Here is a 24,232-nt window from a genome sequence, read left to right on the forward strand (position 1 = left end):
TCAGTATACAGATGAATGCAAATGTCACACCCAGCCCTTCATGTGTTGTGGCTGTTCAGAGGGAATGCACAAATTGTAGCTATCACCCAGCCTAGACGTGTACTGGAGACAGGCTGCAAGGCACACAAGCAAAGTAAAGGGCAGAAAAATGTCCCCTTTCTAAAAGTTGATTGAAAAAGGTGCGAAAGTGGCGACACCAACAGCTGCACTGCTGAGATTAGGACAACAGTCCTTCATATTTAATCGGTTTTCATTATTTACTGTACTGGGTCAAAGGATAGTTGGAATCACTTGTCTATGTTTAAGTTTGGATAAACAGCATATGGCATCTGAAAATGAGGAATAAAGCATTCCAGTTCAACTTATCTGTCTCTGGAGTGATTTTATAAGAATGGAAAACATGGATTACTCAACACGTTAAAAATATGGAAATACAATTGGATTACTCTAGTTAATGTTAAAAACGGTTTAAATGTGAAAGACTGTTGTCCTAATCTCAGCAGTGCAGCAGTTGGTGTTGCCACTTTCACACCATTTTCTATCATCTTTTGATATACTGTGTCGGGACGATCACAGCACTGTTATGCATGCACCCATCTGGCAGTCAAAGCAAAAATTAACAATTTTAAAGGGAAGGAGTGCATTCACCAACATTACTTTCTAAAAGTGGCATTCTTAAAATTGTTGCGTTAAATCCAACTTTATCATTAAAGAAGATTTATCACTACCATTCCAAAGATATTTAACATGAAGTAGTTACTCATTTCCAATCAGGAATTACAGAGTAAAAGTGTTTTAAGGAATCCCCAATGCTGGCTTACGGAAGGCGTAGGCCTCACAGCAGAGAAAAACAAATGTAGCTGTTTGTCACTGCCAAGACTCCTTTTAGTTGCATAACACCTTGCCTTAAGGGTCACTTAGGGTGGACTTGTGTGTAACAAAAAGGGAGTTTAAGGCTTGGCAAGCGGTTTTAAAGGCCAAGTTGAAGTGGCAGAAAACTGCGCACGCAGGCCCTGCAATGGCAGGCCTGAGGTAGGTTTGAGAGGCTACTTGTGTGGGTGGCACAGTCAGTGCTCCAGGCCCAATAGTAGCATTTAGATTACATGCCCTGGGAGTATGGTATACCAGTTTACAAGGGACTTACTGGTAAACTAAATATGCCAATCTGGTGTACACCAATGTCAACATTTTTAGGGGCGTAGGACATGCACTTTAGCACTGGTTAGCATTGATAAAGTGCTCAGTCCTAAAGCCAAGAAAACGATACAGCAAAAAATGAGAGGCAAAAAGTTGGGTGAAAGACCACCTTAAGGATGACAGGTCTAACACTGCATGTCTGGGAGATCTGGTACTTCTCTTGGAGGGGTCCAGATAATCAAGGGAGTGCTAGATGTAGGTAATTTTCCAGAACTCAGGAGCTTACAAGAGATGAAGTGGAGAAACTCAGTTTCAGGCTGCCTCCAGTAGTGAGGTGAGTGCACTTTTCTTGTGCAACTCTGATTTATTTGAGCTTTCTTCTTTCCCGCCTGTACCTCCAAGCTTTCCCCATCATCCTGATCTAGTATGATGAATAAGTAGGTATATAGATCTCCTCTCTCTCTTACTCTCCACCAGCCGGGTCCAGTATAGTGGGCATTTTATGTTCGAGTCAGTGTCCTCGCCTGTAAATTGTGTCTGGGTTGGATGTTAAAGAGGTGGGAGAAGGAAAACGTGCCTCACATTCTCTTGACAAGCACTCTGAGTGTATATTTTAGCCCGCTATCGCTGGGCACGTCATCTCTGGGGCCCTGACCAGGCTGTCCAGTGGCAGGAAGCTTCCCACAACACTGCTCTCTTTGCACTGTCTGGAAGACGGTCAGGGACTGGGGAGACCATCCCTACCACCGTTGTTTATTTACCCACTACAGGGGTGGATGTCTGTTAATTATTGTGATTTATCAGGGTTATGTAGGATGTTTTGGCTTTCATGCAGCACTCAATCAAAGATCGTCCACCATCTTGGCAAATGTGGCCAAGATGTTGCTCTTCTAATTGACTCTGCCATCAAACTAAGGTATGTGGCCAATTCATTGGTGCAGCTGTGAGGTGAGTGCACTTACCACTTTGCTGCACTTGTTTGCGTGGTGCACAGTTCATTACATGAATTTTAACTTTGAGAAAGGCAGTTTTGCTGAGGGTTTCTGAATTTTATAGTGTGGCACCTTGATATGGCAAATTAATAAGATGTGTCCCATTTCATATGCTTTGCTTTGGTTCATTTAGAAGAATGGGGAAGTGTAATGGACAGCGCTTAGTTGTAGTTCCATCTGGAGTCCATGGAAAAACCTTTCTGAAGGGAGTAGATCATTCACACTCAAGAGTTCAAGCAGTGATGATGGAACTGACATTTACTGGACATACATGTTTAGGTTAGTCCAGAATGTTTGTTTTTATCATAACAACCTAAATACTCATAATTCCGTTTACAAAACAAAAACTATTCATTCAAGTGATCAATTTCCATGGCTTTTAGACCTGTCAGTCTTAGGGTGGTCTTTTGCCAAACATTTTGCATTCACACCTATGTTGCTGAATTCCTTTTTGTTGGCTTCAGGACTCTGTGTACTTTACCACTACTAACCTTTGTAAACGTGCTTGTGCTCTCTACTCTAAACATGGTAAAATTTGCTTATACCTGATGGGTATATTTAATTTACTTATAAGTCCTTGGTATTGAAAAACTCATACATTTGTTTTTTACTGCTGTGAGGCCTACTTGTCCCATAGGATAACATTGGGTTGCTGTATTACATTTAAAAAGTGCTAACTTTTGATTGGGAGCAGGTGAGCATTTTGTGTCTGGAGTCTGACAATTTTTTAATTAAAACTTCTTTTTAATGGGAAACATGACTGGGTTTAGCTGACAGTACGACTTTGTTTAATCCTCCCAGACAGCCACATCATAGAGGGATTAGGTGCGCTTGGATGGGCCATCAACTAGCAGGATGGGAGGACGATGCTGGGCACAGCCACACAAAGGACCTATCACACCTACATTGTGCATGCAGCCAACTTGGAGCAAGGGAGGGGAGTCAGAAAACTTCAAGCACTTCAAAGGGAATTCCCTATAAACATGTTCTTCTTCAAAGGAGTCACCAGGGATAAAAAGAGGACCATCAGACCCACTCTTCTGTTCACTTTGTGGACCTGCGAAAGGGCTCTCAGAGGACTGCCTCCTGCTGTGGCCTGCTGTGGACTTTAGAAGACTGTCTTGCTGTACTTACAAGGACTGCTTTGCTGCGTGAAGTCTTCCTTGAACCCTCAGAGGCCTGTCCTGCTGTATGAGCCCTGTTCTACTGTTGAACCCAGATCTACGAGAGTGACTCCAAGGTCTTGTTGGCTGTCCTCCTGATCAGAGCCTCTGTGACAGAACAGGCTTCAACTATCTTGAACCGTGCACGAGGAGTACTAACCTCATCATGTGGTGCCCTTCCTGTCCTGGACCTTTGGTGGTGATGCTAAAGGTGTCCAGATAGTCAAAATATTAAAACTTGGGAGTTAAAACATTTTTGGCAAAAAACTACTCTGAAAACCTAGAGAAGACTGAACCAACCTTCTTGTCTATCGGCTCAAGATGCATCACCAGTCGGCTTGACCATGCGGCATTCCCGCTACATTGTTCTCCGCAGCAGCAAATCCTGTTCGGCAATCATTCAGCAAAGGGATAGCCCGCCTCCTGGAATTCTTGTTGGCTACAGCCTCCAGCTTCATTCCGCTGGAGATTTTTGACTTCCAAAACAGAGACTAAGGGCCTGATGTAGATCTTGGCGGATGGGATACTCTGTCACATATGCACAAGTGCCATAGGATTTTAATGCTCTTGTAATACTGCAGACGTGATATCCATCACATTTATAATGGAGTATCCCATCCTCCAAGATTTAAATCAGGCCCTGAGTCTGCACGAAGAAGTCTTCACTGTGACTTCACACATAAGCTCCCCAGCGACAATCCTTCACCCTGGGACACCCGTGCAGCCTTGCCCAGCTGAACTTTACCATCTCAGAACACTTCTTTGAAATTTCTTTTAAGTCTAAAGGTAAGAGCCAACAGACCCCAATACACTTTTTGTATCTGACCTGTTTTTCATTGTGGTCAGTTATATTTTATGCCTTTGAAGCGGTGTCGCGCGACTAGATGTCCGTTTTTTTTTTCTTCTTTTTTGTCCTCATTTACCACCATGGTTTCAAGTGTAAAGACCAAAAGAAATCGACATGCTGACACAGTATAAAACTGGAAGGGATTGGATTGGTGTGTAGAAATCCATCAACCCACAGCAACGTCAATAACTCTAAGGCCGACACTAAAGAAACCAAAAGGAAAGCAGAGAAATGCTGCCATCGTACCCAAGATCACGACCAGAGTACGGCAAACCAGGAAAAGTCGAACCACAGCAGCCTAATCATTGGACCAGGGGAAAAAACCCAACCCCCCCCCGCCCAACCTATTGGTCCCAGTTCTACAAATACCAAAAAGTCCTTTTATTTTGGTTCCCTGCCCTAACCAGATCCAGCTTTGATACTTGTAGGACCGAAGCACACCAGTCCGCCAGGGTAGGTGGTATTGGATCCTTCACCTTTTGCAGATTTCCCTCCTGGCCAATAAGATGGAATAAAAGAGAAGGTTTTTAGCAGGGCTCCGGACCCCGTCGATAACTCTGTAGATTACAAGACGGAGATCGATCTGAACTTGGAAGCCCAATGAGGAGGTAAGTAGAGTGCTTAAGGAATCCCAAAACAGGGTCAAAAGGTGACATTCAAAAAACGTATGAACATCAGAGGCAGCCACCAGGCCACATCTGGCACATGCCACCGGGGCTCCTTGAGAGAATTTTGACAGTCTTTGTGGGGAGTAGTAAGCTCTGTGTAGAGTAAGGAGGTGATTCCTACGTAGCCAGGCCGGCTTAACAATGTCCCATAGTACCTTACATGAAGTAAGCCACAGATCTTGCACATTCTGACCAGCCAAAGTGGGACCCCACAACAGCTCAGGTGGTTGAAATTCGCCATCAAGTTCTTCCTGGATCAGGTTGTACCATAGGGAGATCACTTTTTTGGCCGGGGGTTTGTCTATTAATAAAGACTCCAGATGACACCCCCCTCCTAATGGATATCTGCTACTACGTGAAGGCTGTGAAGTGAAAGAGCGGGCCCAGCTGGCTATCTGTATATATTTGAATCTTGAAAAATTTGGCCCAATTCGATTTTTTAAGACTTCCCGCAGAAGCAAACACCCCTCCACAAACAAATCCCCCCAAACCTCCAAACCTGCATCCTTTAAAGGAACAGCCAGACTGTCTCCCAACAATATGTTCTATCTTTTTATACCAAATGAGAGAAAAAATAAAAACAATTTAAGTTAGAGTGCGAAGTACTAAATCCGACCAGATACTTATACATATATGTTATCCTTTTAAATCATCAACAATATGTTCTCTTATGTTTCAAACACACTCCAATATTTCTCATACTTTCTTATTGCTCCTGATCTTATTGCATATTTCTTTTCCAATTCCTGTTTTCTAGACAATTTTGCCTTCCACGCATAAAAGGTAGGTACCTTCTCTGTCCTCCACAATTGCAGAATTAAAGATCTTGCTATTAAAGCTATTAAAGCCGCAATAAACAAGCCTTCCTGTGTGTTGACCTCTGAGGCGGAAGCCGGAGGACTTGTTCCTTTTTAAAATTGTATTTCCTGTCTTTTTAAAACAAAATACTTACTCTCACGAGCACTCTCCACCGCGCCGAGCAATCTCCCGCATACCCCCTGACACAGCGGATCCTATCGCTGCACCAGGGATTTCCCTCTACCGCCATCGCGGCTCGAAGGCGGAGACACGCCCACACGTGAGACCACACCCACCCGCAGGCATTCTTAAGCGCTGACTACGAGCGCGCCATTTGAATGTGTGTTGACCTCTGAGGCGGAAGCCGGAGGACTTGTTCCTTTTTAAAATTGTATTTCCTGTCTTTTTAAAACAAAATACTTACTCTCACGAGCACTCTCCACCGCGCCGAGCAATCTCCCGCATACTCCCTGACACAGCGGATCCTATCGCTGCACCAGGGATTTCCCTCTACCGCCATCGCGGCTCAAAGGCGGAGACACGCCCACACGTGAGACCACGCCCACCCGCAGGCATTCTTAAGCGCTGACTACGAGCGCGCCATTTGAATGTGTGTTGACCTCTGAGGCGGAAGCCGGAGGACTTGTTCCTTTTTAAAATTGTATTTCCTGTCTTTTTAAAACAAAATACTTACTCTCACGAGCACTCTCCACCGCGCCGAGCAATCTCCCGCATACCCCCTGACACAGCGGATCCTATCGCTGCACCAGGGATTTCCCTCTACCGCCATTGCGGCTCGAAGGCGGAGACACGCCCACACGTGAGACCACGCCCTCTTCCCTCCCTTCAAATGTGCCAGCCACGCAAGCGCAGCGGACGAGCGCAGCGGGAGCGCCGTTTGCGCGCCGAAGGCGCGCTTAAGGCAAGCCCGTCTGCGCCCGTCCGCGCTCGAACGGGCTCAGGGCTAGAATCCCTGCTGGAACCAGCTCCCACTAGGGTAATATACTCGCGCCGAGACCTTCTCAGTCTCAAACCCACCAACAACAGCACCTGCAACTATGTTCATGACCTAGACGGTCAATTCATTAGCTGCACAATTTGCCGCCCAGCTACAACTATCCATTCCACGCGTCTCTCACCCGGGCCTTAAACTTGCCTCATTGAACTGCAGGTCACTCCCCATGCATGCCCTGCTCATTAACCACCTAATAGAAGACCACGAACTAGACATTCTATTCCTCACGGAAACGTGGATCACCGACCACTCGGACTCGGACGTGGTCTTAGCCCTTCCCCCGGACTATAATATCCGGTCCCAACAACGTCCATCTGGCAGAGGAGGCAGACTGGCCATCCTCTACAGGAATCATTTTTCCTGTAGAACCTACGATGCCCACATCTTGGACTCTGAAAGCCTTCATTTCACCATCCAGCTAGCACCGACTAGCACGCTGTCAGGCCTCCTAGTTTATCGCTCCCCTGGCCACTATGGCCCGTTTGCTAGCGCCCTCCTAGAATCAATAGCATCTTTGGCCCATTCCACCTCCAATTTCACTATACTAGGAGACCTAAACATCCATTTCGACGACCCCTTGACACTGGGGCAGCCGATTTGATCACTGACCTGGCGGCCTATGGCCTCATACTTACCAACTCCGGAGCCACACACACTAAGGGTCATCTACTAGACCCTGTGTTTACTAATCTCCACACCTTACAAACCAAAGAGTCCCTCCCCCTCCCGTGGACGGACCATTTTTTGGTCCCCTTCCGCTTACCAGGGGATTTCAGGAAACCCCATAAACCCGCCACCTATACTAGGGATAGAGCATGGTCCAGACTCTCGGCTGAGGATTGGGCCAAAGCCCTGGACCAGGCAACCCCTAGTCCATCGGAGGACCCAGCCACCGCGGACAGAAAGTTCAGGGAGTGGATCTCCACCTCCCTCGACTCCATCCTCCCCATAAAAACCCGTGAGGATGAAAACGGGAAAACTGGGTCAGCTCCATGGTATAGCCCGGAACTAAGAACTCTCCGCATAGAGTGTAAAAAAACGGAGCGACTATGGAGAAGGGACTGGCTCCAGACTAACAAGGACGCCTACCGTAGGTCAGTGAGATCTTACAAAGCCGCCTTGAGGCTCACCAAAGCCGCATATTACGACACCAGAATAAGTAATGCCACCAACTCAGCGAGAGAATCTTACCTCATCGCCAAAGAACTGCTGAAAATACCGGCGCCCCCTTCTTACAACTCATCTTCGCCGGACAGAAGCGATGAACTGGCAACCTACTTCGACTCTAAAATCACCCGTATCCTAGTCTCCCTCCCGCCTCCTAGTCTACCTAATCACATGGACTTTGACGCACTCACCAATCAGACAGGAAATATACTGCCCCCACAACTCACTGCCTTTAGGGCAGTATCATTGGACGAAGTAGGATCAGCCAAACTGAAAAGCGGCTCCCCCCTTGACCCCGTACCTATCAGATTCCTGAAAGCAGTCGTTCCCACCATCCTCCCCACCATCACGGAACTGATCAACATCTCGCTATCCCAGGGCTCTGTTCCACCGAGCTGGAAGAGCGCTGTAGTTAAGGCTCTTCTCAAAAAGCCCCAACTAGACCCCTCCGACTTGGCCAATTATCGGCCAATCTCGCTCCTCCCCAGTATCAGCAAAATAGCCGAGAAACTGGTGAACGTCCAACTGTCCCAGTTCCTTGAATCAAACTACCTTCTACGTCGGTCCCAAACTGGGTTCCGCCCGGGCCACGGTACAGACACCGCCCTCCTCGCTGTCATCGAGAAGGCTAGGTGCATTCTGGATTCAGGAGGGTCAGTGGCAGTGATCCTCCTGGACCTCAGTGCAGCCTTTGACACGGTGAATCACCGTGTCCTACTCCACCGGCTGGTCGTGGCGGGACTCGCGGACACGGCGCTTGCGTGGATAGAATCTCTCCTATCAGGCCGCTCTTTCCAGGTATGGGACGGCAATTCCCGCTCAGCCCCTTTCCCCCTCACTAGTGGAGTTCCCCAGGGGTCGTCATTAAGCCCTACTTTGTTCAACGCTTATGTGGCCCCCCTTGAGGATGTCGTCTCCCCTTTCGGAATCAAGATAGTGAGCTATGCGGACGACACGCAATTGGTCGTCTCACTCTCTCATCTTGACAATCACCCGGACAATCTGTTGAACTGCCTCCAGGAAATCCACCACTGGATGTGCGAGTCATCATTGAAGCTCAACGGATCGAAAACCGAAGTCATGCTCATGGGCAAGAAATGGTCCACCATCCCACCTTCGGTCTGGCCAGACGCTTTCGGTGACGTGCCCTCCCCGAAACCAGAAATCAAGACCTTGGGAGTCTGGCTTGAACCGGAGCTGTCCATGAAGACCCAGGCAGCCAAAACAGCAGGCACCTGCTTCGGACTTATGCGTTCCATCCGTAAAATCCTCCCACTACTCCCGCCCCTATCTAGGAAACTCTTGATTCAAGGTTTGATCCTTGCCCGGCTAGACTATAGCATTGCTGTCTATCTGGGAGCCCCTGAATCTACCCTGGCCAAACTCCAGCGAACTCAAAACGCGGCAGCCCGGCTCCTTATGGGCCTCCCTTCCAGAACCTCTGCCAGACCAGCGCTGAAGGCCCTACACTGGCTTCCAGTGCGGCAGAGGGTAGAATTCAAGGCGATGTGCACTGCCCACAAACTCCTCAATGGTCTTGGCCCTTCCATCCTGAGAGACATGGTCACCCCCTACAAGGCCCCTAGACTCCTACGCTCTGACAACGAACGCTTGGCCATCGTCCCGAGATTCAGGAAGGCACGCACTGGCGGTAGACGGTTTGCAGTAAAAGCGTCTGCAGGATGGAACTCACTCCCCCGCTGCCTGCGACTGGAACCCTGCCACCTCCTCTTCCGTAAAAAATTTAAAACTCTGCTTTTCCCCAAATAAGCTCCCCTTCTTCCTCTGGTCTCCACTTGTATCATTAGCGCGGGGATGCCTCCGGGTCACCAGGCGCTTTATAAATCGCTAAATAAATAATAAATAATAAATAAATAAAAATAATAATACAGGGCTCCCTGGTCCATCCCACAAAGGCGACCTACTAGAAAAGTACCCAACTTTTTTGAGTTCCTCAATTTAGCCCATGTTCTTGCCATGCCCTGTAAAACCTTCAGTTTGACCTTCTTGAAAAATTTGGGATCTCCAAATTTGAACAGGAAACCAGACTGGACTATGCCTTCGTCTTTAAGCAAAGCTGAAAACAAGCTACCAATACCGAAATCAGTGGGCATCTTTAAAAGCATTCGAACATGGGAAAGCTGAAACGCCCATGCATAGATTTGTAGATCTGGTGCTGCTAGCCCCCCTTTCTCCCTGCGTCGCCTGAGTTTTTTCCATGCGATCCTGGGGATATGTTTATCCCAAATAAGAGGTGATTTCTCCCTGCAATTTTAACAAGAGTGCCAGATCAAAATAAAGGGGGATGGTGTTAAATAGAAAATAAATTTTTGGTAAAATACTCATCTTAATAAGATTGACTCTACCCAACACAGATAATGGGAGTTGTAACCATGATCGCATGAGTTTGCGACAATCTTTTGCAACGGCCGCAAAATTGGTTGTTACAATTTTGTTTATGTCTTTAACTATATTAAGTCCTAGATAACGCAAGCTAGAGCTGGACTGTATGTTTAAGTTGCCAACTTCATGATTCCAAACCATCACCTCCTTTTTAGAGGCGTTAACCTCATACCCTGAGATTACCCCAAATTCTAGGGCTAAATCGATAACTGTTGGTAAAGCCGTCTGTATATCTGAGGAAAAGATCAAAATATCATCCGCGTATAAGGCCACTTTTCTTTCCCATCCCCTATATATAAAAGATTTAATGTTAGTATCTTCCCTCAAACGCTGCGCGAAAGGTTCTATATATAAATTGAATAGGAGAGGGGAAAGAGGGCAGCCCTGCCACATCCCCCTTGTGATGGAGAAAGGGTCTGAAAGTTCTCCATTCACCAATACCGAAGCTGTGGGATTCTGATAAAGAAGACTGACTGCTCGACGAAAGCGATCTTCGATGTTAAATTTGGCCAGAGCCCCCGACAGGTATAACCAATTTACCCTGTCGAAGGCCTTGGTTGCGTCAAGCGTCACAACAGACAGAGGGAGAGAGTCTGTTGTTGCCATGTCAATAGCCCCCATCAAATCATATGTCAATTCATATAATGGACGCCCCTTGACAAATCCCTTTTGATCATGGTGAAGAATATCAGGTGCCACTAGGCCCAACCTCCGTGCTAAAACAGTAGCGAAGATTTTATAATCCACGTTCAAGATGGAGATTGGCCTATATGACCCAGAACAAGAGGCTGGTTTTCCTGGTTTTAGAATCAGGGTTATGGATGCGCTATCCCAGGATACAGGGGGTGGCAAGCCATCCTGCAAGATTTGATTTAAACAGTACTGTTAAAAAAGGAGCTATTTCTTGTTCTAAGGCCCTATATATCTCAGCTGGCAGACCATCAGGTCCTGCGGCTTTACCCTTCTTGCTGTTTTGGATAGCCGCCCTAACCTCCTCTTCTGTAATAATGCTATCCAAAAAGGTTCGTTGCTCGGAAGATAGCGAGGGAAGGGAGATCTCTTTCAACCAGCCCTCAATATTCTCCAGTTCGACCTTCTTATCTTCGTGGTAAATGGCTTGAAAAAATTCCCTAAAAATGTTCCTGATATCCTCATCCGAAGAGAATATCACATTATTAGAGGTAATAGAGACAATATTGTTACAGACCTGATCAGTTTTTGCCTTCCAGGCCAATAGCTTTCCCGCTCCCTCCCCATACTCGAGGTGAGCTATTTTACTCGCTTCCCATTTTTTAAGAATTCTCTGATTTAAAACTAAGCTCGGCTGACCCTTTAGGGAAAGTAGCCTATTGTGTAGTGCTATTCAGACACTATCAGGGGAAGTGGTACTCAGGTCTATATCAACTTGAGTTTTAAGTATCTCCGCCTCAATAGAGACTACTTCTTCTCTGTATTGTTTCCTCCGATATGAGACTTTATTTGTAATAAGACCTCTCAAGAAGGCCTTGAAAGAGTCCCATACAATACCAGGTGCAGCCACCCTAAGTTATTGTGCATGAAGCTGTGAGCTTCCGACAATAAAAAAGAGATATCATCTGGTGACGAGAGTAGTGAACGGTCAAAAGACCAAGCTCTAAGAGAGGCTTTAGGAAAGCCAATAAGTTCCATAAATACTGCAGAATGGTCAGATAAATGGGACGGGAGATAGTGAATACTCTTAACGGAATCTGCAAGAACATGACTAATTAATATGAAGTCTATTCTGGACTGGTGATAATATTTATGGTTGCTAAAAGAGATACCCTGCAACGATTCCGACCTCATTCTCCAAATATCTATGTATCCATATTGCTTCATGCTATTAAGCAAAAAAGCCCTGGTCTTAAAGTGGACTTGAGGCCTACTACTAGGAGTCTTATCCAAAGAAGAATCCAACACTATATTGAAGTCCCCCGCCAAGATGGTTGGTTCAGGGAAGGACAATAAGTGTGAGAAGATAGACTCCAACACCGAAGGGTCGTCTTGATTGGGCCCGTAATAACTCAAAATTGTAATTTGCGCCCCAGCAATAATTACCGTGGTGATAACCCACCTACCACCAGGGTCTACCAAATGAAAAACCAACCTTGCTTTCAATGGTCTCTTAAAAATAATTGTCACCCCTCTAATATTCATAGCTTGCGTGGTTGATACAGAGAAATCGATCCATCTATTCCTCTTAACAAGCGATAGCATTTCGATTTCAGTCATATGTGTCTCCTGGAGGATAATGACCTGCGCATCTGAATCACGTAGATATTGCTAGATCTTATCAGCTCTAGATCTAGTGCGGAGGCCATTAACATTCCAGGAGAGAATTTTCAGACTACCCATGAGAGTCAAGTACAACCACCAAAATGCCACACCAAAATAGAAGTTCGACACAGACCGACAATGACTGCATCGTTACCTCTCTAGACATATCTTTCTTAATAATAAGACTAAAAAAACAGGCAAAAAAATTAGGAATTTTTTTTATTTTTCCCTAGCCCCAACCCCACCTTACCCCAGTGCCCTAAACTACCCCTCCCCCCACCCCCTGGGAAACCCTTGATGTCCGGGGTTGACCCTTAGATCTTTTAGGCATTCCTTTTTATATTAAACTTAAAAAATTCTTAACTCTGGTTCTACTAATTGGATTTTGTCATTTTGGTGTCAAACCGTTTATTGAAATATACTCTAATTTACTAAATTGGTGTGGGATTTTTCTTGTGCTGTGTGTTCACTTTATCACTGTATGTGTGCTATAAATACTTTACCCATTGCATCTAAGTTAAGCATGACTGCTTTTGTGCGAAACTAGCAGATGGTTAAGCACAGGTTAATTTAGTGACCTTTTGCGGTTCACCCTGACAAGGATTGTGGCTTTTGCTTGAACAGGAGTAACCCCAATTGAACCAACAACCCAGTTTCTCACTATGGCTTTTAGCAATTTTCTAACCTGGCGTACCTGACAGTCATGATATGATACTTAGAAAAGTGAAAGCCAATATGGGGAAAGAAATAAGGGTTAACAGTCAGATTTGAATATCTTGGTTTGTCAATATAATCATAACAGACAAATGAAAAATTCTGAATCCTAGAAAGTGATGAAATGTTGTATTGAGAAAATAACAAAATGATAAATGGAGTGCGTTACTGTGAACACAAACAGTATTTTAGTTTAACAAAAAATGGTATGCAAATTGCTTTCCAAGCAGAATAAAAATACTGAGTAATACACATGTTCTTACAGGCAATGCTTATGCATCCAATGTGCTGTCAATGTCATATATTAGTTTTATCCAACTTCATCAGAATATGTTTATGCTGCTGCGATTCAAGCTGTGCTGGACAGATATTTCAGCAGCAGGAAATGTGACCCGTTGACTTACTTTATCAGTTTAGGGAATTAAACAACAAATAATTCATATTAGACGATCTGGCTTACTACTGTATCTAGCAGATTTACAAATCATAAATTAAGGAATATTTTAGGGAGTATATATAGAGTCCTGCCCGTCTGCGCCCGTCAGCGTTCCGGAGGCTTCCGGGGCGACGGGTAGGACTGGCCTATTGTGTGCACTGTGTTTGTATAGCGGTGCATTATGCTTCATTACTCGGGCCTGGAGCTTCGCTCCTGGCGACAGACCTTTGGCTCCTGTCGTACGGTATTTCCCGCACGTCACAGGGGTAAGAGGTGCTGCCCGGAGTGTGGTTGGCGCCCTCAGAAACATCTGGTCGGCGCTCTGCAGAAGGAGGCAGTTAGTGTTAAACATACTTGCCTACTGCTTAATACTCGATCTCTCGGCCGGCACGCTCTTGATATCTTTGACCTGTTGGAATCGGAGAAACCATTGTTTCTGATGCTCACCGAGACATGGCTCGGCGAGTCATCCAACCCAGATATTGCCACAGCTATCCCGCCTGATTACAATATCTTCAGGCAGGATAGACTGAAGGGGCGCGGAGGTGGGGTGGCATTGATAGTAAACAAAAGTGCCACTTGCATCATCATTCCCTCCGAAGCGATTAAGGATTGTGAATCCCTCGCTTTTTCCATTGTTCTTTCACCACACCAATCCGTGAAAGGCCTCTTGGTTTATCGACCCCCAGGGCCCACGGGCTCCTTTTTTGAAGAGCTCCAGTCGGTAGCTTCATCGTTGCTACTTACGTCAGAGCATTGTTTAGTTGCCGGGGATTTTAACGTCCATATGGACGTGGAAACAGATGCCGACGCTATTAAAATGCTGGATGTTACAGCCCCTCTGGGCCTGGTGCCTTATTACGTCGGGCCGACTCATGAGAAAGGACACACTCTGGACCTGACTTTCTCTACGACCCCTATAGAGATGCTTGCTCCTATTCAGGTGCTGTGGTCTGACCATAGGTTGGTTAAATTCCTTCTTTTGGAAGTCAGGAAGCCCTCTGGTGCCCCGCGGCAAGCCTCCCAGGGATTTAGGGGATTTCACCGGGTCACTCCGGAACTACTGGCACAGTCGTGCGCGGACCATCCCTATGCCCCGATGGGGAATTTAGATGAGGATGTGGGGCGCTTTCAGACCTGGCTCTCAGAAAGGTTAAATGATCTTGCCCCTCTGAGGCCTTCGCGCCAACCTGATAAAGGTGCATCCGCCCCATGGTTTACGGAAGCGTTGGCGGCTTCACGTCGACAATGTAAGGTTGCGGAAAGAGCATGGCGCGCGAAATACGACCCGTCAGCGAAGCTTGCTTACAGGTCCTTGGCGAAAGTTTACCATCGAGATATCCTTTCTGCCAAGAAGGCTTACTTCGCGAGTAAAATCGAAGCGGCCTCCAATTCCTGTAAGGAGCTTTTTGCCATTGTGCGAGAGTTTACGACCTCACGGAGTGCACCGACGCAGACCCCCCCTCCTGCCCCTTGGGTCAGAGCGATCGCGGATTTCTTCACCTCTAAGATCCAATCGATCCAAGACTCTTTCCCTGTGCAGGGACCCGAGGCGGCCTGCTGGGTGGAGAATGTTGCTGCCACCCTGCCTAGTGCAGATGTGGCCCTGTCAACTTTTCCCTCTCTCTCTATGACCGCCTCATTTGATCTGATGGCCTGTCTCAAATCAGGCTCTCCCCGGGACGCTTGCCCTGCCAAGTTTGTGGCAAAAATGGCAGCTATCATTAATCCATATGTGAACCCTCTGTTGAATCGCTCTCTTGTACAGGGTGTGGTTCCCCAGTCCTGGAAGCAGGCAATGATCATCCCCCTGCTCAAAAAACCAGGTTTGGATGTGGAGGTGTTAGCAAACTACAGGCCTATTTCGCTCTTGCCTGCTTTCGCGAAGATCATTGAAAAGCATGTGCACAAGGTGCTGGCCGACTATCTGGAGTCCCATGGTCTACTGCACCCCACTCAATCGGGTTTCCGCACCAATCTTAGCACCGAGACTGCCCTCCTGGAAGTTTCGGAGGCGATCAAGGAGGTGCTGGACTCGGGTGGCAGGGCGATGCTGGTGTTGTTAGATCTGTCGGCGGCCTTTGACACCGTCCCCCATGAGGGCCTCCTTGCAAGACTCTCAGAGATTGGTCTCGGGGGGACGGTGCTCCAGTGGTTTCGATCATTCCTGGCAGGCCGTCGACAAACGGTCTGGGCCTCCGCCTGCTCCGCCGAGATGTCGCCACTGGGTGTCGGGGTTCCCCAGGGCTCAGTATTGAGCCCAACTCTATTCAACATCTTCATGACCCCTCTGGCGGCTCTGGCGGAGTCTTTCGGGGCTCAGATCGTTTCCTACGCTGATGACACCCAGCTCCTCTTCACCTGTGAGAGAGGTGCGGATTTCGATGGAGGTAGGATCCAGGGTTGCCTTGAGGCTGTATTTCAGTGGTTTCAACATCATAGCCTCAAGTGCAACTCGGATAAATCTGAGGTCCTTTTTTTCGGGTGCAGTTCGGATCCGGACTGGAAAGTGTGGTGGCCTGAGAACATGTTTCCACCAGCAAGTTCATCCCAGGTGGTGAAAAACCTTGGGATTAAGATTGACAACGGCCTCACATTGCGCTCACAGGTAATTGGTCTCACGGGCACCTGTTTCGGCCTGCTCCGGATGTTGCGCAAGTTCCTCCCTCTGTTATCGCAGGAACACAGGAAGATCACTGTGCAGGCGATAATTGGCTCGAGAATTGATTATGCTAACGCTCTCTATCTCGGCCTGCCGGAATATCTGCTTCAACGGTTACAGGTGGTCCAGAACTCTGCAGCTCGGGCCATCTTTGGACTATCTCGCCGTGCTAGAGCCTCGGGTCTCCTGGAGGCACTGCACTGGCTGCCTGTCCGGAAACGGATAATTTTTAAGATTCTGACTCTGGCGCACAAAGCCCTGTATGCCTCCGGGGCAAAATATTTCCAAAAAAGACTGACTTTCTACCATCCAGTCAGGTCGCTGAGGTCAGAATCCCTGTTTCTTGTGGCAGTACCTCGTGTGAAGAGGGCACGCATTGGTGGCCGTTCTTTTAGACTACTGGCGCCCCAATTGTGGAATAAGCTGCCAATGGCCCTGCGCAGTATTCCAAACTTGTTGGCCTTTAGGAAGGGGCTCAAAACTTGGCTTTTTACCTCTTAGTTTTTTTCCCTGAGCTCCGTCGGTTTCCTTTCTGTTTTTATCTGTTGTGTTGTAGATAGTTTACAAAACAAAGCGCCGGGACACTCTTTGAGTAGCCGTGCGCTATATAAAACCCCAGTATAACATAACATAACATAACATATATTTTCATTTGTGTCCCAATATTCATTCCAAATTACAGATATATCTGAGGGATGAACTGCCAGGCTTGGACAGTTTGCTTAGATTTGCCAAGTATCGGTGTCTATGGTGTATACCTGTAGTGTCGCTTCGATAAGCATTTGTGTTTGTATTGTTTCTCTACATATATGTGAGACTGTAATGTTGATATCACTTCTTTTTGTGTCGTTCACATTTTCTGTCAGTTTATGCCCTTTATCAAAGCCGAAGCTTTTCGATTTTTCAGTTCTTGTTTGTCACCAGATTTACATTTCCGCAGACTCAAATCAGTCACATGCACATTGCACTACAAACACCGATGAAGGCAGAACACTGCTATTCACATAAGAAATATACCATCCTGCAGACCTTTAAATATTCGATGCACCAATAAAATATGTGGTCTTCAGAACATATTGCTACTTAGGGGATCATTTGGAGGTCAGCAGAGACATTTGCAAGCATTTCACACATCACTTTTGTGTTTCTATATATTAACTGATTCACGAACAGTCACTAACATTCACTCACACGCGAGTCCCCAAATGATGTGAACTATATCTCCCCCTCCAACCATCCAATGACGTTCATAACCAGCAAATAACTGGGTTAAGCAATTTCAAGATTTCAGTAGTCCAGCTTTGAAGTATAAATAACTTCAGTTCATATGACAACCACAAATATATTGAAAAAACATGCCCAGCCGATGTAAGACCATTCAGACTAAGATGATGTTGTAGTATATGTTCATCTAATAATGAATAACCTGCATGGATGCCCATGGCATTTGTCATGCTACTTTTGTTCTCATGGGTCATAAAGGCCGCAGCACGAAGAGAACATGTAGAAGGCTCTAAAAAAACTATTTTGCTCGCTTTAGTTCCTTCAGCTTGCCCTTCACTAGGCCCTCAGTGGGAAATAGGAGCTGTTGATAGCAAACTGATGGGACAAAAGGGTCAAATCCTTGATGTCATGTGGGCTCAAGTGTGCTTAAAGTCACTTCCACTACTCCTGGCAGTTTTGTGAATTGATGTTACATTAGTTGATGTTGAATAAGACATTCAGCTGGTGTGTAATGACAAGGTAAGTTATGTTAGATTCAATTTCTTCGATTAAGGTTGGATTATACAGACTCAATTGGTCATTATGGCCTTGAGATTAAATCGGGATTTAGATGAAAAGTACGCAGTTAATGTTCGATTACAAATGTTCAAGTGATGTTATGTTCCATGCCCATTTACTTTTGGGTGTTCTGTGTCCAACTGATCCTTTTTGTCTTGGGTTTTAGTTTCAGCAATACTTGGACCATGCATCTCCCATTTCTCTATTTTTAAATGAAGACAAAATAGACGACCTGGAAGACAAAGAAGAGGAGCAGAAGGAGAAGCTGGAGGAGCTTGAAGAAGACTTCGAAACTATGCAGGATGCTGTTGACAGAATCTTTCACAACAGTATGAAGGTCTTTGGCCAGATGCAACCTCTCTTAAGCTTTCCTTTCACTGGGCGCTTATGGGAGAACTTGAGGAACCCAATTGCCTTCCCCAGTTTCGACTTACCCTTCTCTTCAAGAGGTCACCTTGGTGACAGGTCAAGTGTGTTTCAGCACAGTGCCCATAGGTCATTTCAGGATCTCTTTAAGGAGCATCAACGGATGTTGGAGAGAACTCGTCGTTTGGTGGAGCATGAAACAGAAATGCAAGAAGAGCAAAATTCTTCTTCAGGTACAGTGTGAGAGACAGTGATGGCTACAGATATGAATATTCACGACTTTCACAAAAACAAATGCATATAACATTGGAGTGAGGTTAACAATAGAAGAACAATGCTACATGCGTGCAAGTCTGGACAGAGGGTAGCTCTTTGATAAAGTTTAATGCATATAATGTTGTAATGAATTTATTAAGACGCCATGAATGCTGTTGTTTTCTAAATTCCTATATTCAGCAAATCCTATATTTAGTAACCCTGGGCGGTGAACTCCGCTCGCGGAGCTTCCCACACTCCGCATTATGCGGAGCTCGCAGAGTTCTGAAAAACTCTGCTACGCGCAGTGGACTTTTTTCCTCGCTCGCATTCACCAACGTCAAGTTGGCGAGTGCAAGCGAGGAAAATCCACCTCCCGGTGAGATTTTTCCTCGTTTGCGATCGCCAACATCAAGTTGGCAAGTGTACGCGAGGAAAATCCACCTTCCGGCGAGATTTCTCCTCGTTCGCCAACATCGAGTTGGCGCGCGTGAAAAATAAACCTCCCGGTGAGATTTCTCAATGTGGGGGTTGGCGGGGGGGTTAGGTTTCTCGTTGTGAGTGGTCGCGTATGCTCGTGACCGCTCACGTTGAGAAACTGCCCAGAGCGTTTGCACTTCATGTAGTTTCGTGTAGTGCAACTCCGTAAAGTCTGCCCCAGGTTAATATTTTTTTTGGGGGGGATGAATAATTTTATTGATAATATAACAGTTGTCACTTGTACATTTACAGCAATATACACTCTTTTACATAGTTGGAGGTTAGCATTCTTACATACAATATTACAGTCAGACATTAGAGTGCAGTGGCTCGTCCCCTAGACATTTCTAGTTCCACTGTCGGCGAGATGCACAGTTCCCCCCGAATAGCGTTCCAGGGACCCCATTTTTTGGGGCAGCCTCTAGATTTGTAGACCTCCTTTTCGGCAACTATGCACCTGTCCATTTCCGCCACCCATCTTATGAGTAAAGGCCGATCTGCAGCCCCCCCTTTCATGGCAATGGCTCTTTTAACCAATGTGTACCCCAGGGTAGTAAATTGTTGTTCCGAGTCTGTGAGATAAGTGGCCTCCCAGATATTCAGAATCCCCAATAAGGGTGTCAAAGCAAGTTGTTTCCCCAGCGTGTCTTGCAGTTTGGCTGTGGCCCTCTCCCATATGTGACGAATAAAGGGGCAGTCCCACAGTATATGGTAAAATGTGGCTATCTGGTTACAGCTGCGTAGGCAAAGTGCATCCTGTCTCGTCCCTATCTTAGCCAGGGTTACCCCTGTGAGGTAAGTCTGATGTAGAACTTTTAGTTGGATGAGACGAAAGCGGTGGTTTATAGCTGCTTCTCTCGGGGACATCAGAGCGGTTTGCCAATCCTCATCCTCAATGTTCCCCAAGTCTCCCTGCCATTTATCCCAAAGAGCAAGGCAGGGGTCTAGCAAATTATTGCATAGCTTACAGTAGGTAAGGGAAATGGCCTTGGTCAGGAGGGATTCTGACAGGAGTCGGTCCTCCAGGGGGGATGTGTCCAATGGTGTTTAAATCTACGTGGGCTGTTGTAAGCACGTGGCGTATTTGTAAGTATCGAACAACCTCCTTAGGCGCCAACTCATATTTAACATGTAACTCTTTAAAGGCAAATATCTTACCTTTTTGTATGAGATCGCCAACAGTAGAGATTCCTATTGTGTCCCACCTGTCCAGGGTTAATATTTAGCATATATTTTGCTCTTCATTATCATTAAGAACACTCGTAATTTTACAACATCCACTAAAATTGAAGGCTCGTAAGCAGAATACATCTTTGTATATAAACAAAATAGAGAAGTTATGGCTAATGCTGTGACAGGCAGTGACTTGATGGGTAACCTTAACATAGAAATGTCCATTGCTTACGCAGGATAAGAATAGACATTTACTAACCATGAGGTAGTAATGTTTGCTATAGGTTTTTTTAATCCGACAAAAGCTAGGCAAATGGTAACAACTTATGAGACAACAGTGGAGTGAACAGTGCTGTGGTATTAACGTAGGCAGGAAAAATTGGAACAGGTAGAGCCACACAGTAATGCATTTTTTTATGCAGCATCTGAATAAAGGTATCAGTATGATATTAACATGTGTATATATGTATATGATTTGTAAAGCGCTGGAATCGCCCCCGAAGGATGCATGTACCATTGGAGAGAGGCTAGCCATATATGATAACTTACACATGCAACTATAGAGTGCGGATAGCCACATTGCAATATGTTAGATCCAGTGTCCTAGTTACTTTGGAGACATCTATGGTCTAGTTAGAGGGCAGATAGCCATTTGTAGTAATTAGGGACTGTGAGAACTGGCACCTAATGAATGTTTCAACTGGCAAATTACATGAGTGCTCTGTATGAAAAGGAGTGCTCCAGTGGCAGATGAGCTCCTGGGGAACTCAGAGATAATGCCACAGTAAAACAGCAACTATCTCCAGAGAAAAACTAATTTGCTTGTCAATGCTCACACTTTTCAGGTGTGCAAGAAGACATAGTGTGGTCACTCAAGATATGAAGATTGTCCTGTGTGCTGAACTAAAATGTTAATGGCTATCGGTTAATGATCCGTTGTTTTCCATGGCTGTCCCATTATCTTTGTTCTCTAATATTGTAAAGTATCTATGATAGAGGAGAATATTGTTAAAGGCAAATAACGTGAGTGCAGGAATATTGGACACTTGTGAGTCTAATGGTATTATAACCCATGGTTGCATCTGAGCGCAGAGTGGGGACTGCAGAAAAGGCCCTTAGATGGAGAAAAGTAGCAGTTCTAGCTCAAAAACCTTTGATTTGAATTGTGTGGCTGCTTTAGCTTTGGAGACCTGAGGTTTTGCAGATCGAAGTTCATAACAGGTGAACTGAGAGCTGGGAAAGCAACATGGAAAGCATGGTGGAACTGTGGTATGAGGAGGGAAACAGCACAGAAGGAAGGGGAAGAGAGCAGGAAAACGCATGCTCTCTTATGGAATGCGGAAAATGAAAGAATAATGCAGTTCCTTGAATGTAAGCAGTGGAAGGACACAAGTCATCCATTTAAAAAAGATGGTAAAGAAGTTACTCTCCAGGGGAGAAATAAACATAAGAAGATAAATTAAGCCATATAATAGGGAGAAAGTGAATGAGTTTGAAAAGAAAGCCAGCTAATTAAAAGCAATAATCTGACCTATAGCCTTTGACCTCAAAGAGGTCTGTAGGCGAGACCCAAAAAAAGCATGAGTTAGCTGAGGGTTGAGGGAGAAGGTTGCTTAAAGAGCTACACAGAGAGACCCACAGAGAGATTCAAGGTGATAGAAAGAACGGTATATGATAAAAGCAGGAAGGAAAGAGGAAAAGACAAATTGAGAGGTGTAACTAGAGATTTAGGAAAGAGGTACGGGGTGAAGACAAAATAAGAAAGAATGTGATTAAGTGGAAAGTTAAGAAAGAAGCACAATAAAAACAGAGTAAGAAAAAACGAAGAATGAAAAGTAAAAAAAGAAGATTGTACAAAATAAAAATTAGGAACAATGGTGGAGAGCAAGACACAAAGCGTGAAAATAAAACATAGGAATAAATAAAAGTAAGACCGAGTGACAAGAAGAAAAAATATATTAAAAGTAATAATAAATAAGGAGGTAGGAGAAAGAGTGAAAAGAAGGGAAGAAAAAGTGGAGCAACTGTAGCGGGAATTCTGTTCTCCTACAGAACTGTGCATAGAGATTTGGAACCTCAGTGAATTAGGATGACCCAAAACTCACCTCAGTACCCAAAATCCCCTTACCAAGCTAGCTACAGTGTCTCATTGGTCATAACAAACTCCCAATGTTTAGACAAACCAGAACATGAACTTTGAATACCTCAGGTATCGTGTAACACCTGAACACTCTTTCGTTATACAATCATTTCAAACCAGAACGTGGAGTAAATGAGGACACGTGCACATTTGAAATATTTATTTACTAATGCTGTTTTCTCAAACGCAGTATCTTAGATAATACAAGGAAACATATTATCAGAAGCAAAGTTATCAGCATAGTTACTAGTCCATAAAAGGCAAACGGTGACAACATACTAAAATGCTGAAATGAATAGGGTTAACAACACCTAATTCTCACTCTCCCTAACTAGCATATTATATTAATATCTAAGAAGGTCTCTTTGGGTTTTAGCAGGGCGGCCCCATACCTCAAGATCCTGGTGTGAAGGGATCACATCATCTTCCACCAGCTCTCTGCATGCGAACCGCATCAAATGTCTATCGTGTGCTCTAAGCAAAGCGATAAAAAACGCGCGTAAAGCCAGATTTTGGCAGCAGCTGCATTCATGTTATGTCTAGGAAGGTGCGAAGATCAGACCTCACAACAACACTGTGTCGAGTTATCCTTGGAGGCTTCAGCACTCACTGTGCAGACATATTTTACCAAGCAAAGCTGATATCAGAGCAATAACATATTATTCTCATGTAAATCACAACTCTCTTCTAGGTTGAAAGCTAAAATAACAATTATGTGTCGTGTGCAAAAGCAGCAAAAGGAAAAATGGCGTTTAAACTTTTAATAAGCTCATGCTAACTTAACACGGTATATAGGTAAGCAGTAATTATATGACACCCCCCAATGATCCGAGCACGGGCAAAATAAGGAATGATAAGACCAGAATAGGGACACATCATGAAAGCAGAGTTCAATAATAATGAACTAGGTTAATTTGGTAAAAAAGCGGTGAAAAGGCCTTATAGAGTTCAATTAAAAAGTTCTCAACTTGCCAATCTATCACTGAAGCCAATAGGTCTGGGTGTAAAAAAAACATTTGCACTCAAAAGGTCCAAAAAAATCTAGTAATCAGGGACATTCCATTAGCAAAAGTTTCGAAGGTGTTCAGGACAGGACTGAATATGCAAAACATGCAGCAACAGCCTCCAGCATGAAATCACTGTCATCACCCGAAAACAGTTCAGCCATCCAATTCATTAGTGGGAAAGAACATACGTGCTCCTCCAGCACCGGAGCCTCTAGCATCATCAGAGGACAACTCGGTGGGTTCTCAATATAGCTTTGTGCCAAGAAATCTTGTGCTGCTGCGAGTATGTTCCAATGACCCATTAGTCCATGCATCGATGCCAAGGCCATAATCCTTTCGCCAGAACAAACCAACTTGTGAGTAACTACGGGACTCATCAGGTGATTAAAATCGACGTCAGGAGACACCGTCTTGCAGAGACACAAATCAAGGGCCCAGTCGAAATCGCAGCTTAGGCAATGAAACACAGGCTGGACACATGTGAAATAGGAAAATCAAAACGATAATCCAACGCCGTGCTTAAAGTCGCAAGCGGCAGTGTGCCATAGTATTCAAGCATTCGGTTGTGAAACAGTGCTACGTGGGGCTGGGCGGCTTCTAACACATGACGGGCATCCATTTTTAATAAAACAAAATATCACCAGAACGCCTGCAGCCAGCGCCAGCAGAACCGGAAATCCACCAAACAGGCTAGAAAATATAGAATGAAAGAAAGCAGGGATGACTCCAAAT

The 24,232-nt window shown here is 45.3% G+C and overlaps 1 protein-coding gene across 2 annotated transcripts in view; it reads left to right on the forward strand.

Annotated features, from left to right (window-relative positions):
- CLU (clusterin) overlaps positions 1 to 24,232 on the forward strand; it is a 210,684-nt gene that overhangs the window by 126,227 nt on the left and 60,225 nt on the right. For both annotated transcript variants that reach the window (XM_078649963.1, XM_078649961.1), the window contains exon 5: positions 18,246 to 18,678. In XM_078649963.1, the coding sequence (XP_078506089.1) occupies positions 18,246 to 18,678 (433 nt within the window). The remainder of the gene's footprint in view (positions 1 to 18,245; positions 18,679 to 24,232) is intronic.

This window comes from Lissotriton helveticus, chromosome 6 (genome assembly GCF_964261635.1).
Source record: "Lissotriton helveticus chromosome 6, aLisHel1.1, whole genome shotgun sequence".
In the NCBI taxonomy this organism is placed as follows: Eukaryota; Metazoa; Chordata; class Amphibia; order Caudata; family Salamandridae; genus Lissotriton; species Lissotriton helveticus.